This window comes from Danio aesculapii, chromosome 9, assembly GCF_903798145.1.
Source record: "Danio aesculapii chromosome 9, fDanAes4.1, whole genome shotgun sequence".
Classification (NCBI taxonomy): domain Eukaryota; kingdom Metazoa; phylum Chordata; class Actinopteri; order Cypriniformes; family Danionidae; genus Danio; species Danio aesculapii.
Window position 1 is genome coordinate 55,418,056 of NC_079443.1, and position 17,973 is coordinate 55,436,028.

General features: G+C 38.5%; 2 protein-coding genes across 3 annotated transcripts in view; one reads left to right on the forward strand and one right to left on the reverse strand.

The window, feature by feature from the left end:
• Positions 1-1,599, reverse strand: part of LOC130234418 (serine/threonine-protein kinase Nek5) — a 14,757-nt gene extending 13,158 nt beyond the window's left edge. For both annotated transcript variants that reach the window (XM_056464617.1, XM_056464616.1), the window contains exons 1-3: positions 1,342-1,599; positions 364-460; positions 171-268 (exon numbers count right to left, since the gene is read on the reverse strand). In XM_056464617.1, coding sequence (XP_056320592.1) covers positions 171-268; positions 364-460; positions 1,342-1,566 — 420 coding nt within the window. In that variant the 5' untranslated portion in view covers positions 1,567-1,599. The remainder of the gene's footprint in view (positions 1-170; positions 269-363; positions 461-1,341) is intronic.
• Positions 1,600-2,663: 1,064 nt separating this feature from the next.
• Positions 2,664-17,973, forward strand: part of rab3gap1 (RAB3 GTPase activating protein subunit 1) — a 58,425-nt gene continuing 43,115 nt past the window's right edge. Inside the window, exons 1-9 of the mRNA XM_056466031.1 lie at positions 2,664-2,749; positions 2,896-2,951; positions 4,842-4,917; positions 6,810-6,942; positions 7,200-7,278; positions 9,394-9,513; positions 14,578-14,743; positions 14,875-14,974; positions 16,650-16,731. Coding sequence (XP_056322006.1) covers positions 2,699-2,749; positions 2,896-2,951; positions 4,842-4,917; positions 6,810-6,942; positions 7,200-7,278; positions 9,394-9,513; positions 14,578-14,743; positions 14,875-14,974; positions 16,650-16,731 — 863 coding nt within the window. The 5' untranslated portion in view covers positions 2,664-2,698. The remainder of the gene's footprint in view (positions 2,750-2,895; positions 2,952-4,841; positions 4,918-6,809; positions 6,943-7,199; positions 7,279-9,393; positions 9,514-14,577; positions 14,744-14,874; positions 14,975-16,649; positions 16,732-17,973) is intronic.

Below are 17,973 nucleotides of genomic sequence, written 5' to 3' on the forward strand. Positions count from 1 at the left end.
AATGACATGTACAGAGGAATCGATGATGAGCTGTGTGTGTCTGTTGTGTCTGTGTATGTGTGTCTGGATTTATGTGTCTTTTTGTGTGTGTGTGTGTGTGTGTGTGTGCGTGCGTGCGTGCGTGCGTGCGTGCGTGCGTGCGTGCGTGTGTGTGTGAGTGTGTGAGTGACCTGTGCCTCACTGAATGGTTTTCCTCTCTGCATCTTGATTCTGTTCATCATATCTCCTGAGTCACAGAACTCCATCAGGATGTAGAGGCGATTCCTGTCTGGATGAGAACACACACACACACACACTCCCATCACAGACACATTAACACACGTGTATTAGACACATGTGAGTGCATGCGATGTGGATGCTGACCGTAAAATGATTCATGAAACGCCACAATGTTCGGATGCTTCATTTTGGACAGAAGAGTCACTTCTTTTCTGGACGCCTCCTTATCCCGAGCGGACAGCTGTTGACGACAGATATTCATCTAAATTAAGATGCATGTTCTGGAAGATTACATTATTACATTTGTGTGTGTGTGTTTTTAACGTAACGTAAATTAAAGTTATACTGTGTGTTGTTCAATGCTGCTTTATTTAAAAGAAGAAGAAGAAACCTACAGGTTCTGAAGGAGATCAAGCCTCAGCCAGGTCAGAAAAAGTCAAGCAAAAGTTTAGGGGAGTAACTCAATACTGTAATGCATTACTTTCAGAGGTACTGTTCTCCAACAGTGCTATGTACTTTATATTAGTCAACAGTCAGGATTCCTTTTTATAGTCTTTCTATATTTATTCAGTTTTTATTTTAATTTCAGTTATATTATTAAATAATGTGCAAATAATTATGATTTTTTAATATGAAATTCATACGGTGTATGTACAATTCAGTTTGTAAAGTCATATTTTCTGTTTTCAGTAGATAGCTTGTGTTATACGAGACTTGCTTTGTTTACCTAACAAGTTGATCTAATTGAATTTGCATTGAAAACCTTAAATCAAAGTTAGAAAGTTATTATTATTGAATTTAATGTGTTACGTTTTAGGTTAGTATACTCCTAACGTCATCCCGCACAAATCTGCAGATATTGTACAAAATTCTGCGCAAAAATAGCATAAAACATCCGCATAACTAAATGGAAACGTTACTGTAACGTTGCCGGAACATTATCAGCTGAGCAGCGGTTATGAACGTTATTATCGCTATTATTCTGAGTATTATATTATATTATATTAAATATACAGTATTATTATGAGTAAATTTGACAGCTGAGAGTGACTTCGACTCATCTTTCTCCATAACCCGGCTGCATGTTGACCGTTTATTTGTGTTTTGTGTGTGAAACTGTACCTGAGTGAGGCTGATCTCCTTGATGACGTAGAGCTGCTCGTCCCCGCGTCTCCGTTTGACCAGCAGCGCCTTTCCGAATGCGCCTTGGCCGATCTGCCGGATCACCTCATACCGCTCCATGATGAAGACGAAGATAGCTGAGACGATGAAGATAACGATGATGATGATGACAATGATGATGAAGATCTCCCGTGGGAGCGCGACCGTTGCAGTGCGCGCGAACATGAGCCTCGTGTCCCCATGGCAACGCGTCAACAGCGTCACTCTGACAGGAGAAACTTAAGAAATGGAGAAAGTCTGTTCGCGCTTCTGTGACTGGAGGAATCATACATTACATTTAATATATCAGCTCATTTCAAATTAATTATGATAACATAAGCTACTGCAGGCGTGTGTCCGACGCGACAGAGAGTGTATTCTGGAATTCCTCCCATCAAACACTGATAAATCGATTATTCTTTATTACTACGAGCGGACAATATCTGCACGTCTGCAATGTAAGGTTATAATAACACCACTTGAAGTTTCACTCTCTTGTAAATTAGGATATGTGTAATGTTTTTGTCCAATAGATTTTTAAAAATATATATTATTTATATTTTCTAACATTATTGAAAATATTTTCAGTAAATATAATTAAAAAACCTTTAAACGGAGCAGAGCAGCGCGGGAAAAGGGAGTCACGTGGTGGCTCATTTAAAGTTTTCATATAAAACCTATATTTTACAGTCTATGTATAAAACATTAAATATAAGGTCTTTATAATATTTATATGTTGTTACTAATTGAAAAATGAAGTTTATTTTGTTCAAATAAAACTTTAGGCAGATATAAATTATGTCAAAATGACTAGCAGCATGAGAAATGTCAAGGGATTTGGATGATTCGTGAAATTATATTTATGTTTTACGTTTGAAAGAAAATATATACTGTTTTATAATGATAAATGTTTTATACATGTTTTTATAATGAACATTTTAAAGTTATAATCATAATTATTCTGAATTTGACACTATAGCTAGCTTCATTAATTAAAAAAGCTAAAAACTATGACTGAAACTGGTTCGTAATAGATAATTATGCAACAGAAACGCGTTTAATTCTGATGTTTATAATCAAGCTGGCAACAGAAACGATCTGTTAAATATAAAGAATTTCATGTCCACCTCAAATGACTGAAAGAGTAACCTAAACAAATCAAATCAGCCACCGAAAATATTGGTTTAGAGTCCTTTTTACTGTATAAAACCTTTATTTTAGTGTATTTGAACACCATTTCAAGCGGAAACGTTTGTTTAAATGAAAAAGTTGAACACACTGGCCGACGTGTCAGAGCGGCAGTACGTCATTTCCCACAATGCATCAGGACAGGAATAAACAGAGAGCCAAGATGGCGGCTGACAGTGATGTGAGTTTGTGTGTAAACGCGCATCTTCATCATCATTTTCTTTATGTTGTATCTTTATCGTGTGTCCTGTAGAAGTGCAGTTATTGTGACACACATCTGCTGTATTCTCTGGTCTGACTGTCACCTGTCGCGGTTTTCTGTTTCAGCCCGAGTCTGAAGTGTTTGAGATCACGGATTTCACCACCGCGTCCGAGTGGGAGAGGTACGAAAACACACACACGCACACACACACACACACACACACACACACACACACACGCACACACACACACACACTTACATATATATATAAACTCAGACACAAAACACTCTTCCCTCCCTCTGTGTTGTCGCTGCATGTTTAGTCTCACTCCGTGAAGCAGAAGCTGATTTTAGTACACCTGTGTGATTTCACAGCACACATCAGTGTTATTATCAATACATGAACTCACATACACACACCGAGGTGTATTCAGATTGACTCCCCTTTGGTGATGTTGATGCGGTTTTTGCCCCATTGACTTCCATTATAATCACGTTTATTGATTGTAAAGACAAATATCAGCATGCATTCTGCATTGTTTCTGGCTTTCCTTGTCATTTTAATTTTCAAATAATCTGTAAATTTAGCTTATTCTGTGTTTTTACTGGTGAAATATTTCAACAAGCTTTTATCGTGTTATTGTGTGTGTTGTGTTATTTTAGTGTGTTGCATGTTGCGTGAGCTGTGTGTGATGTGTTGTCTGCATTGTGTGATGTGTGTGTTTATTAGTGTGCGCATTATGTTGCGTATGATCTTACTTTGCTTTCTTTATTGTCCACAAGTGGAAATTTATCTTTGGCTTCACTTCACAGAAAAGACAAGCAACACAAATATAGTCAATGTCATCACATTAAAACTCAATTTAAAACCCTTTACATACCTAGAACCCAGTGTTTAAGATTCTAATACACATTTGATACACATTTTCTTAACTTCAGCTTGCCTAAATCGTCTTTTTGATGGCAAGAGCTGAAATTTTATATTTAAGAGATGGGAACAATCTTCAGTAATGACGTGAGTTTACTGTTTAATTCTCATTGAATAAATTTCATTTGTTTGTCTTTGTGCTTTACATACATTTGCTCTGGCAATTTTTACTACTCAACACAGTTTTTGCTTTTCCTTAATTGGCAACATTTAGGAATCATGTTAAAACTCACGACACTTTCAACCAAGTTCTTGTATCCCATCTCCAGAACATCTTGACTCACACCTCCTAATGAGATATTGTTGTAACCTCCTAATGAGATATGATCTCTGCATTGCTTTTTTAAAATCACTCTGAATTTGCAGTAAATGTCAATCCACTGTCAATAAATGTTGCTAAATATTTAAAACATCCGACTGTCTGACCAGAGGTTTCACCCCTTGACTAAGAGCCAGTTTATTTCTGCTAATTGTCATCTCCTTGGTTTTATTAAAACGTATCTCCAGTGAACTCCATTGACACCAGTTTTGAAGCAAATGTATATGACAATAGTACCAGGTATCTCCTTCTGTTCCTGTTTTAGTCAACCGGCCAACAAGTGCCATATCATCTGCATATTTAAATAACTTAAAACCTGATGTGTGTTTTGTGTGTTGTGCATGACATGTTTGTGTGTGTTTTATTGTCTTATACTTTGTCCTGATGCTGAAACACTGTGGTTTTTGTGCTGTTGGTTATAATATAATATAATATAATATAATATGATATAATAGACGGTGCATTGCTTATTTGTTCTTTTTTTTTTACTGATGTAGTTTTTTTAGTAATTCAACAAGCTTTTATTATTACAAGCTTTTTTGTATTATAGTTACAGTGTGTTCCTGATTGTTTTCTTGTTGATATTGGTTATAATATAATATAACATAATGTACACAAAACAACTTTTATTGTGTTGGTACATTACAGTGTTCCTGATGCTGAATCTGATGTTTTTTGTGTGATATTGGTTCATCTATAATGTAATATAATGTACACATATAAATATGTGCATTGCTTATTTGTTCTGTTTTTTTTTTTTGTCCTCGTCCACCTCTATATATTAATAATAATAATTATTATTATTATATTATTCATCTCCATAGATTCATCACCAGAGTGGAGGAGGTGCTCAATGATTGGAAGCTGATTGGCTGCCGTGTTGGTAAACCACTGGAGAAGGTCATTACCCATGGTCATGTTAACACCAAACACTATAGAATACACAAGACATCTTGCTCGTGTAGATTTGAATGTGGATAAATGGCCGCTGTAGTGGAGGAAGCCCTGCCTTCTATACACTACAAATACACTGCCTGACAAAAGTCTCGTCGCCTATACAAGTTTTAGGAACAGTAAATAAAAGTCTCATCGCCTACCCAAGTTTTAGGAACAGCAGATAATAACTGGACTTCTAGTTGATGATTGTGTATCAGAAGTGTCTTCTATGAAAGGTAAAGGCCTCTAGATGAGGCTTATTTGAGCACAATATAATCTGATCATGTCTTGATGTTGACTGATTTGATTAGGACAGTAAGGTCTGACTCTGCTTAGACTAAAGTCTGCTCACTGAACCTTCAATAATGTCCAGTATAGAATATGTGCTCATGCTGCAGTGGAAACAGAATGAATATTGTGTCTGACTCCATCATGAGCTTGGAGGACTGCATCCATACATCTCTGACATGACTCAAATCACTGATTAATAAAGTCATCTGGAATGGTGAAGAAAGCCTTCTTGCAGGACTCCCAGAGTTCATCAAGACTCTTTGTGTTCATCTTCAACACCTCCTCCTTCATCTTACCCCAGACGTGCTCAATAATGTTCATGTCTGGTGACTGGGCTGGCCAATCCTGGAGCATCTCCTTTGCTTTCAGGAGGCTGAAGTATGAGAAGGAGCGCTATCCTGCTGGAGAATTGTCCCTCTCCTGTGGTTTGTAATGTAATGGGCAGCACAGATGTCTTGATACCTCAGGCTGTTGATGTTGATCATCCACTCTGGAGATCTCTCGCACACCCCCATACTGAATGATGAAACCCCCAACCATGATGTCTCCTTCACCAAACTTGACTGATTTCTTTGAGAATCTTTGCTCCATGCTGGTTCCAGTAGGTCTTCTGCAGTATTCGTGATGATTGGGATGCAGATCAACAGATGATTCAGCAGAGAAATCCACCTTCTGACACTTTTACACATGATCAACTAGAAGTCACGTTATTATTTGTAGCTCTTACAACTGGGATCAAGATGAGACTTCTGTCAGGTAGTGTTTATCCACATAAAGCTGGAAATCTCTACTTTTAAGTGAACCAACTTCACTTGAAAACAAAAGTTCTCTGGTTTTGTAATTTGTGTGAAATGAATGTGAGGTACTCTCTGACCTCATGACATCCTGCCTCTGCCATTCAAACACAAATCACATGATGGAAACGCTCAAATGGCCACTGAGTTCTACACAAAGAGTCTGCTGTCACTTTGAAGGATTGGCGGTTAAGATTAAGTTGGATATTATAAAGTTATTCATTCTTACAGTAGATACATAGTCTGATTGACAGGATGACGTCTGATCTCATACTCTAGGAATGGCCATAAGGGAGGTTGGTGTTATGATTGTTTTTTTTCATGTGGTTTGAATGTTTAGGAATGAAGTCCCTGTGAAATGAAAATATTTTTTTTAGCTGTTAGTCTAAGGATATCTGCAATACAGTGTCTCCAAAGCAGAGACAAAACTTACATTTAGAATATATAAACCTGATATAAACATTCAAAGTTTGCAGTGTGTCTCTTCCTCCTCAATGCATCATAGATCTTTCGTCATCACCTCATACTCCAGTTTCTCATTTCAGTTTCAAATACTCTCTGGTGTCTGATATGCCCCGCCCCCTTCTTCTCATTGGCTGTTTATTTGATGCGCTTGAGCTCTCACACTCTCACTGGCAGAGCTGGCATAAAAGCAATGCGCTATTGGCTATTGTTCTGAAAGGGGAGGGGCACTATATGCCCCACCCTCTTCATGTTTAGTTGAGATTACATCAAACATTTAATAAAATGCAAACGTGTGCTCCTCCACAGGGCGAGTACACCAGCGGCACCTGGGAGGAGAACAGCCAGGAGATCAGCTTTGCAGATTTCAAGTTCTCCATCACACATCACTATCTGAAGCAGGAGTCTGCGGAGAATGACGGCCGCGACGAGCTGGAGGAAGGTATGCGTGACCTCTGACCTCCTGTCCTCAGCTACAAAGATAAATACAATAGAAAGAAACTGTTGAAATAAACAGGGTTTAGTCGATTTCTGAAGATAATTCAATTGCTGAATGCTTTTAAAATCACTATACACGCGCAGGCCACATGCACATGATGAATGCTAATGCAAACTCAGTGTTGCATGTCCTGCGGATGCGAATGATCTGTGATGTCGATGCTGAAGCGTTGTATTGTACAGTGGTGTGTTGTGTTTCAGATGCGTATCCGCTGGCCATGCAGGACCTGCTGTGCATCAACAATGACTTTCCTCCGCGCGCACACTGCCTGGTCAGATGGTGAGAAGATTCATTCACATGTGATGCTGTTTGATGTATTTGCTCATGAATCTTTAGGTTAATTTCGTCTGACATCATACTAGAGTAAAGTAGAGGCATACAATAATGTCTGGGCTACTCATGGGTCAATAAAAACACACACAGCTGGCTCCAGCGACACTGATATAACGCGATTGGGTGAGTTCACCGCATGACAACAACCACGTGTGTTTCAGGTTTATTATTGGACAAATTCCCACTCACAAATTTCAAAACAAACAATGAACTTTTTATACCATCTCGATCTTGTATATATCATGCTTATTAAAAGACTACAGATATTTTACTGCAGTAATCATGTTCTGTTAAATAATTTGTTCATAGTGACTAGATTGTTTGCATTGGTTTATTTGGTCTTTTTTTATATTCAGACTACTGTATTCAGCTTTATAAACGCTTTAAATGATATATTTTAGTAAATAGCCTAAATATTAAGTCAAATACGTCTTACAGACTTGTAATAAAATAATTATCATCATTGATCCTGACACCCCTATAAAGGTTTCTTATATTAGGTAAAAAAAAATATTTGATTAAATATAAGAATATATGATCCTAAACTATTGGATTTGCTGTCAGGCCGTTTATGCAGAAATGTTAAAAGTGACATTGATGTACCTGCTCTTTCTGGGAAATTTCTTCTTAAAGTGTAGCTCACTTATTTTGGTCCTCTTGTTCAATCTTTTTAGATTAAAGTGCTTTTTTAAAGATGCTTTTATTATCTAAAATAACCCTTTTCGTGGATATTTATTTCCTTTTTATTATACAGGCTACTTTTAATTCATAATTCCCTTATTGTTTAATGAACTCTAGTGTGTAGAGACTGTATTCAGATTTATTAGTTCTGTAAATCTTTTCTTGTTATTGCAATAAATAAATAAATCATCACGCCATGTGATTGGTCATCATGACTGACGCAACTTTGAGCCCCGAAGTGTTCGGCCTGACGGCTGTGTTTTCAACTCCGCCTGCGCTTGGCTAATCTTGTTGATCACCGGCTGCAGGCAGCAGTGCTTCATGTACTCCAATTGTGTTTATGAGTGGATCACTGACTCGAATGATTCATTCAGAGCCATTCATTCATTTAGAAACGATGCAAGTGACTGTATTTATGAACGGGTTACTAAATTACTGACTCAAATGATTCACTCAGAACATCTGATTCATTGAGAAACAGTGCAAGTGACTGTTTGAATGGATCACTAGCTCAAATTATTCATTGAGAACAGCTCATTTATTTATAAACAAAATTATTTAACAGAACATGATTACTGCAGTAAAATATCTGTGGTCTTTTAATAAGCATGATGTGTACAAGATAGAGAGGTATGAAAAGTGAATTGTTTGTTTTGAAATTTGTAAATTGGAAGTTGTTGTCATGCAGTGAACTCAGCCAATCGTGTATTATCAGTGTCGTCATCACAGCTCCTGCAGTCGCTCTTCAGATGCTGCAGCGGCTGAATCAGTCATCTGATCTCAGAGCACTGTCGCGGTACTTTGATGCCACATGTGACCGTCACGTGGTGTCTGTGCGGCGTCAATCCGGACAACATTTCTAACCAGCATGCACTGCTTTAAGACAGACTTCGATCAATCTGCGCAGCGCTGCATGAAGTCTAACGCACCTACTCTTTATCAACAAATCATTGAATCACTGACTTAAATGATTCATCTAGTACATCTGATTCATTTAGAAACAATACAGGGGACTGTGGCTGTGTTATAAATGCCACTGTCACACTCCTCCTCCTCTTTGTGCTGTGTCCAGTATGTGTGCTGTGTATAGTGTGCACATCTTCTGTATGCATGGAGTACTCGGATGTGCTGCTATATAGTCCAGAATCTGCTAAATATAGCTCAAATCTGCATTTCAATGACAAACGGCCACACAACCTGTGCTGTACTGGCAGTGTGTACTATGAAGAGTAGATAGATTTACTGTGCGCCTGAACATTCTGGACCACCTGCTACTGTTGCTGGTGTCTGTGTGTCTGTGTGTCTGTGTGTGTGTGTGTGTGTGTGTGTGTGTGTGTGTGTGTGCGTGTGTGTGTGTGTGTGTGTGTGTGTGTGTTGTAGGTTCGGTGTGCGTGAGTTTGTGGTGATTTCTCCCGGAGCAAACTGTGAAGCCATCATCAGTGAGTCCAAGTGCAGCCTTCTGCTGAGCTCTGTGTCCATCGCTCTGGCCAACACCGGCTGGTAAGAGAACACACACACACACACACACACATATACAAAAACAAACATATAGACACAACAAAACATACAACAGACAAACAAGACCTCTGGGTCATCACACTGGCTGGTGAGAGAACACACACACACACACACATATATAAACAAACAACACAAACATACAACATACACACAATACAAACACACACAACAACACACCTCTGTTTCCATCGCTCTGGCCAAGACTGGCTGGTGAGACACACAAAAACAAACATGTTCAGTGAGTTTTAATCAGTTTTAGAGACAGATTTACTAGTGTTTATTAGTTTCTATATTTTGAAATGACTCAGTTTTAGTTTAGTTTTTATTAGTTTCAGTTTTAGTTTTTTTCTAAATGAGGATATTTGTTAGGTGCAGGATTCAAAATCTACAGGATAAATATTGTATAATATAAACTCAGCCATACATTTTCTGAAACCTGTATTGAGAGGACACATGAACACTATCATCTCCCACTACCATCTACACATCCTCAAACTCAAATACAGCAGCCCACATGACAGCAGCCTTAAGTTCAATATGTGTGAAGGCTGATTCTGAGGTTAGATACACAGTAGTGATGGGAAGTTCAGATATTTAACGCAGATATTATTAGCACCTAACACACCAACATTATGCAGTCAGCAATAGTAATTTCAGTCAATTAAAAGATCAGCATGATCTGAAATGTCTTACAGTAAAGTTCCACAACCCGACTGAAGCATGATTCCCCTATTTAAACACCATTAGGACTTTCTGTTATGAAATAAACTTCACCAGATCCTCTCAGTAAGCCCTCGGTTTACCCGCGCTGCTGTTGTTGAAGTTTAGTTCAGTCACAGCAGGCTGTCCTGTACTGTTTGTGCTCAGTTCACTGAATCACGCATGCGCAGTATTATCGGTTCACCGCTTCTCAAATCTGATCTTAGAGTAACGTTACAGTTCTAATAACTGAATAAGAGTATATATTGGATTATTTAGAGTTAGAGAGGGGTGTTAGGCTTGTTAAAAAGTAAGTAGTTTGTGGATAAGAGTGCTTACTGGAGACGCGAATCGTTTCAAATGATTCAGCTTTAGTGAACTACTTCAACCGGTTCACTTAGAAGATCCGGTTAAAAAGATTCATTCGCGATCGCGATACAGAGATTAAACCCACTATTGGGCACAAATAAGTAATAGTCTTAAGTCTCTGTATGTAATGCTGTCATCGTGCTGCTGTCATGTCCACTCATTGTTTTTGTGGCGGAAGCAACATGAGAGGACTGACTGGAGAAGGACCAGCTTGCTCTGGCCAATGGCAGCAGGAGTACAGACTCTGAGGTGCCGTACGGGTCAGACACCTGCAGCGCGGAGTAAATAGATTTACTTCTAAAAGGCTCACAGTAAGATGATGTGTTAAATACTTTACAAAGATGAAAACGAAGGAGGTTTCCGCTATAATTTTAGTTAGTTTCAGTTAGTTTTGTATGAACACAATACAGTTTCAGCTCTCTCTCGTTTTTATTTTTATTTCAGTTAACCACAATTATTTTACGTTTTAGTTTTTGTTTTAACGTTCGTTTCAGTTAACTATAATAACCTTGATACAAACACTCAAATATACACACAAACAACACACACTACACAAACATACACACATCACCATTACACACACAACAAACCCAACACCCAATCATACAACATATACACACAACACAAACATACACACAACATACAAAACAAGCACACAACACAAACACACACACTTCAGTGTCTATCGTTCTGGCGAACCCAGACAAGTGATTAACCCCACACACACACACACACACACACACGCACACACACACGCACACACACACACACTCTCACATTTTGTGTATTATATTGATGATAACTGCTGAATGCAGAATTCTCCAAACACTGAGGAGATCTGTCTGTGTGTGTGTGTGTGTGTGTGTGTGTGTGAAACACTCCTGTGTGTCAGATTGACCTGCTGTTGATGCTGAATCTGCAGTATTGTAGATCAATAAACATCAATGATATCAGATGATTGACAGGTGCCGTAACTAAGCAACAGAACGCTCCATTATAATGAGGAAGCAGTTTGTCCCGAAGCTCGTCTACTCTTCTGTTACACACTCAACAGTATGCACAATGTCTTCACCAATAATACTGCATAGTTTTAGGATGGAGGAAAAGTAGATCGACTGAGTTTATTCTGCATAAGGACGGGTGCTGGAGTTTCTGCATTCACAGACAGTCATGAGAGTCTCTGTGCAACACACACACACACACACACACACACACACACACCGTCAGTTTCCCCGTCAACAGCAGATCAGAGGCCGTGGCATGCGGAGTGTTGCCGTGACCACCAGAGCATTATGGGATAGACAGCTTCATTAATCTGTAGTGAGGTGAGGCTTTTCACACAGTGAGATGAGTCTGAGGCGCAGAGGGATGAGCTTTGCTCTGTGTGTGTTGGAATGATGACCAATATACATCGTTTGGAAGTGAAATATGATTCTTAAACCTCATATTCCCTCAGTAGAGCTGTACTGCTGCTGTTTATACACCAGGAGGCGCTGTTCACCTGCTGTAGCCTCATGTGTTCATCAGAAACACACACTGCTGACTGCACTCATTCATGCGTGATATAGTACAGAACGCACAGTTTTGATGAGTATTAGTTTACATTAAAGTTGTAAGTCGCTTTAATTAAACGCTTCATGTCAAAAAAGACAATTCTGGAAGATCTAGAATGATTTCTGCTGGATGTGTGAATACACTGAATGCTGGAGTAATGATGTGGAAAATCCTGATTTAAATCACAGGAATAAACTCAGTTTTCAGAGAACACTTATATTAAATCACTGTAACATTTCACAGATTATTAACAGCTCATACTGTATTTTAATTAAATGAATGATTACACTTAAAGTTGTAAATAAACTTTGAGCAGAATAAACAAATTAATAATAACCAATAACTATGCTATATATGTACCTCTCTCTCTCTCTATCTCTATCTCTCTCTCTCTCTCTCTCTCTCTCTCTCTCTATATATATATACACACACACACACACACACATATGGATGAATGCATACACACATGTATAAATCTACACACACATATAGCTATGAAGACGTGTTTTCACTGTCACAATGGCAGATGTGTTTTCAGTGTAGAAGACATTTATAATATTTGAAAAAACATCTAGTGCAGTACAAGATTACGAGCAATTGAAGACACGATTATTAGCCCTCCTGTGAACGTTTTTTGAGTATTTTCCAAGTGCTGATTTTGTTCAACACATCTCTAATCATAATAGTGTTAATAACTCATCTCTAATAACTGATTTATTTTCTCTTCATCATAATGACAGCACATAATATTAGACTAGATATTCTTCAAGACACTAGTATTCAGCTTAAAGTCACATTTAAAGGCTTCACTAGGGTAATTAGGGTCAAGTTAGGGTAATTAGGCAAGTCATTATATAACAGTGGTTTATTCTGGAGACAATCCAACACTAATATTGCTCAAGGAGATAATACTATTGAGCTTTAACTGCTTTTATTCCAGCCAGAATAAAAATATAGGAAATGCTGTGAAGATTTAGCTTGCTCTGTTTAGCGTGAGTTATGTATTCAGAAAACAGTTTCACAGGAGAGCGACTAATGTTGTCTTCAGCACGATATGATACTGTGTGAATATAACCGTATATTATCTATATATAACTGTAAAGTTGTTTTAGGGTGTGACAGACCTTCAAATGTCTGGGTTTCCTGAGCCCTGACTGTCTCCAAAGTAATGCACATTGTCAGTTTCACAGCACGGCTGTGTCTATTGTTTTCTGTTTTGGTCAACTGGTCAGACGGTTTCTGTCTCCAGAACATCATTTGCACAGTGTTCTCTGTCTTTGTCTTCAGGTGATACTTTCAGGTAGAAGAAACCCCTATTGTTGATTAACTCCTCTGGCCAGTAGCTGGGCAGGTTATCACCTATATGCAGGTTATCATGCTGACTCTTAATTTGCATGCTTTGTTTTAGACTGTCCCCACCTACATGAATCACTGTCTGTACAGTGTATATAAGCTTAGTGCTGGCTGTACAGTTGAGAGTTTCTTTCGATGACGCCACAGCCACGCTGAGTAATACCGTTTTAATATAGTATCAGTATGAATTTTTCATCTGTAAATAAAGATAAGTCACACTTCTGTCACATTTATCCTTTCATTCAGAAATATTGTAAAACAGGCTGCCGGCAGCTCTAAATATATCAGAAATACTGATTTTATTTCTCACTCCACAAGAAATTTGAGCAAAAATAATGTATATATAACACAAAGGGAATCGCTTTGCTATTTAAGCATGTTTGAGGTGATGATTAAATATCTTTTAGTCCTTATAATATTGTTTAGTTGACCTAACATTCACATTTGTAGTGCTTTTCTTATAGTCCGCATGAACCAAAAGCTGCAACCATTATTTATTTATTCATATTATGACGCAGTTCCTAAAGAAACGGAATATTAATTCAGAAAACGGTGGGCGTGGCTTGTTTTTTCTACTGCGAGCTGATTGGATGTAGTAAAGTAGGCGTGTCATTCAGAAAGGTGAGGAAAAGAGTTTGAGGAGAGTTAATACAACCTAACAGACTCCTCCTCCTCACCATTTCTGTTTGTTGTCATAGCGCTGACAGCTGGAGGGGCGTGGTTAGATATGTTAGATACCTCAGACAGACCTTATCTAAAAACAAACAGGAAGTACATTTTTTGTTCTTAATGACGTGCACAGATGAATTGTTCACCACAACACTAGCAATGCGAGCTAACAACATCACTTTGATTAGATTTGATTTCATGGGGACTTTATTAATTATTGTTCAAGAGCATCTTTATACACCGCGGCTGATCAACTCTGGAAACTGCACTGACACAGTTTCAGTTTACTAGAACATCTATGCTCAGCTGCTCTGAGATAATCTACACTGAAAGCGCTGGAGAAATAAAGGGGAATTGAATGTGTGTGTGTGTGTGTGTGTGTGTGTGTGTGTGTGCATGCAGCCAGGTGCCACTGTTTGTGCAGATCCAGCAGAAGCACAGGAAGATGTACAGTGGCGAGTGTCAGGGGCCCGGGGTCCGCTCAGACTTCGAGATGGTGCACCTGCGCAGAGTCCCCAGCCAATACAACCACCTGTCCGGCCTGCTGGACATCTTCAAGAACAAGATCGTAAGTGTAGCACACACACACACGCTCAAAGATTGAGATTTGCTCATTTAATATTATTACATTTAATATTATTTTATTATCATATTGTGTGTGTGTGTGTGTGTGTGTGTGTGTGTGTGTGTGTGTATCAGGGCTGTCCGCTCACTCCACTGCCCCCCATCAACATCTCCATCCGCTTCACGTATGTTCTGCAGGACTGGCAGCAGTGCTCATGGCCTCAGCAGCCTCCAGGTGTGTGTCCGACCCACACACACACACACACACACACACACACACACACACACACACACACACACACACTGCAGTATAACTGTTTAAAATAGGCTAATAACTTTGAAAAAATACATAAACAAATGTATTTCTGAAAACAAAACTTGTCTAGAAAATGCTTCTTGATTTAAGGATGTTGAGATATTAGGTCTAGAAACGAGACAAACTGAATAAGAAAAGCATTTTTACAGTGCAACAGTAATTAAGGTTAAGCAGTGCAATAATAATGATAATAATATCTGCAATATTCCCCTCTCTCATACACAGATGAGCACACGCCCTTTGAAAATCAATATTTCTCACTGATTCTAGTCCGAATATTTTGGTGCATTGAACTAAAGAGTTTTATTTATCAGTTATATTCAATAAAATAAGGTCAGTGGACATCTTTATGAATAGAAAGACCAGACAGCTCCATCTACTAAAATCTATATGTGTTTATTTCCTTTTGTTGTCTTTTCCTGTTTATTAAAATTGTATTTAATATTTTCCCCAACATATTAATGTGTGTAGTGATGTTTGTACTGTGATCTTCAGTTTGTTTTGTCAGATTAGTTGATCAGTTTTATCTGTGGTGCTGACTATTCTATCGTATATGCACAGATATACACTCTCCGGCCACTTTATTAGGTACACCTTACTAGCATCCTTTTGCCTTCAGAACTGCTTTAATCCTTCATGACAGAGATTCAACAAGCTACTGGAAATATTCCTCAGAGATTATTGACATGATAGCAACACTGCAGATTTGTCGCCTGCACATCCATGATGCCATCCATGACTGGAACCAGTCTGGCCATTCTCCTCTGACCTCTGGCATCAACAAGGCATTTGAGCCCACAGAACTGCCGCTCACTGGATATTTCCTCTTTGTCGGACCATTCTCTGTAAACCCTAGAGATGGTTGTGCGTGAAAATCCCAGTAGATCAGCAGTTTCTGAAATACTCAGACCAGCCTGCCAACACCAACAACCATGCCACGTTCAAAGTCTCTTAAATCCCCTTTCTTCCCCATTCTGATGCTCGCTTTGACCTGCAGCAGATCATCTTGACCATGTCTACATGCCTAAATGCATTGAGCTGCTGCCATGTGATTGGCTGATTAGAAATGTGCATTAACGAGCAGTTGGACAGGTGTACCTAATAAAGTGGCCGGTGAGTGTATTCCTGTAAAGCATCCTGTAGAGAAAATTACTGTAACAGAGGGATCTGTGAGACTCAGTCATGCTCAGCTCTATGTATATTTCAGCACTCAGCTGTGGAGAGTTTCATTAGAGATAAGTCCGCTTGTGCTGTTATTACTGTATTTCTGTGGCTTTTATTGGATTCTCTGCTGAAGCTCAGACTGTTGCCATGGAGTCACATGAGCTCAACATCTCAGTCAATATTGCGTTCGCTCAGCGCTGTGTGTGTGTGTGTTTACCTCTGTATTAAGCGGAGCAGGAGATGTTTACACAGGCAGATGATAATATTCCACCTATATCCACACTTGATTAATTTCACCGCTCTATATTACTTTAATCAGAAGCTAAAATGAAAGTCAAAGTTAATATGAAATGAAAGTGTGTGTGTGTTTATGTATGTGTGTGTGTGTGTGTTAATGTGTGTGTGTATCTGTGTTTGTGTGTGTGTTCAGACTTTGATGCTCTTCTCGCCGGAGAGGTGGGCGGTGTGGAGTTTGGCAAACTTCCTTTCGGAGCGTGTGAAGATCCCATCAGGTGCGTTTCTGCTCAAAGGTCACGCCGCTAATGAATGTTTAATCCACAAACTGAGTCTGAGGAAGCGGATTATAATCTGGATCAACACCGCAGCACACATACGCAGAAAAGCACAGCAGTTCTAGCACACTTCACCAGAAAATCACATCTCTGTCATCATTTATCCACACTATACCTGTTTCAAACCTTCCTTTTCTTTCCTTTCTTTCTTTTGTTGAACACAAAGGAAGATATTTTGAATGATGTTTTGAAGAAAGCGGTAACCATTGACTTCCATAGCATTTACTTTTCCTATTATGAAAGTCAATGGTTACCGCTTTTCAACATTCTTCAAAATATCTTATTTTGTGATCAACAGAATAAAGAAACTAATGGGAGAGTTTATTTGCATTTTTTGGTGAACTGACCCCTTGATGAGTTTTTCCACACTAATGCTGTCGTTGTTGCCATAATTAGTATTAATTATTAAAGTGATGCATTTGGACTTGCTCACATGCAGTAAATTTATTCTGTCTATAGAATAGTGGTTATTTAATCGGCTTGTTTTTTTTAAATCTAGGAATTATGTTAAATAAAGCCTTTTAAAATTACTGTATATCATTTAAAGGCACAGTTCAGCCAAATCGGATATTTCCATCATCAGTTACTCACCTTTTACTTGTTTCAAACCTTTATGAGTTTCCTCCTCCTTTTTAACGCAAATGGAGATATTTTGAAGAATGCTGAAAAACCTGTTTGTTTGTTTGTTTGTTTGTTTTTCTTACAATTAAAGTCATTTTCAGCATTCTTCAAAATATCTCCATTTGTGTTTAAAAGCAGAAGGAAACTCATTTAAAACCTCTTGAAGGAGAGTAAATATTGACTAAATCTTTATTTTAGGGCAAACTATCCCTTTTGTTTACTTTTTTATTTCATTTATTCTCCCTCATTGTTTTAGACTTTCATCAGTTTCTTTCTTCTGTTGAACACAAAAGAAGACATTTTGAAGAATGTTGGTTGCTGGCACCCATTAGCTGCGTCTCAAATGGCACACTATACACTCATGCACTCATGTCCTTATGCACTCACACACTCAACAGCACAGTATATGTATGTAGTGTCGTCCCAAATGGAGCACTAATGTTTTTTTACTAAGCAGGAATTCAAACCGTTTCCCTGATGATGTTTGACGGTCGCCAAATCAGTGAAATAAATGACCAAACTATCAAATAATACCTGCCATGGGTATAACCGCATTCACCA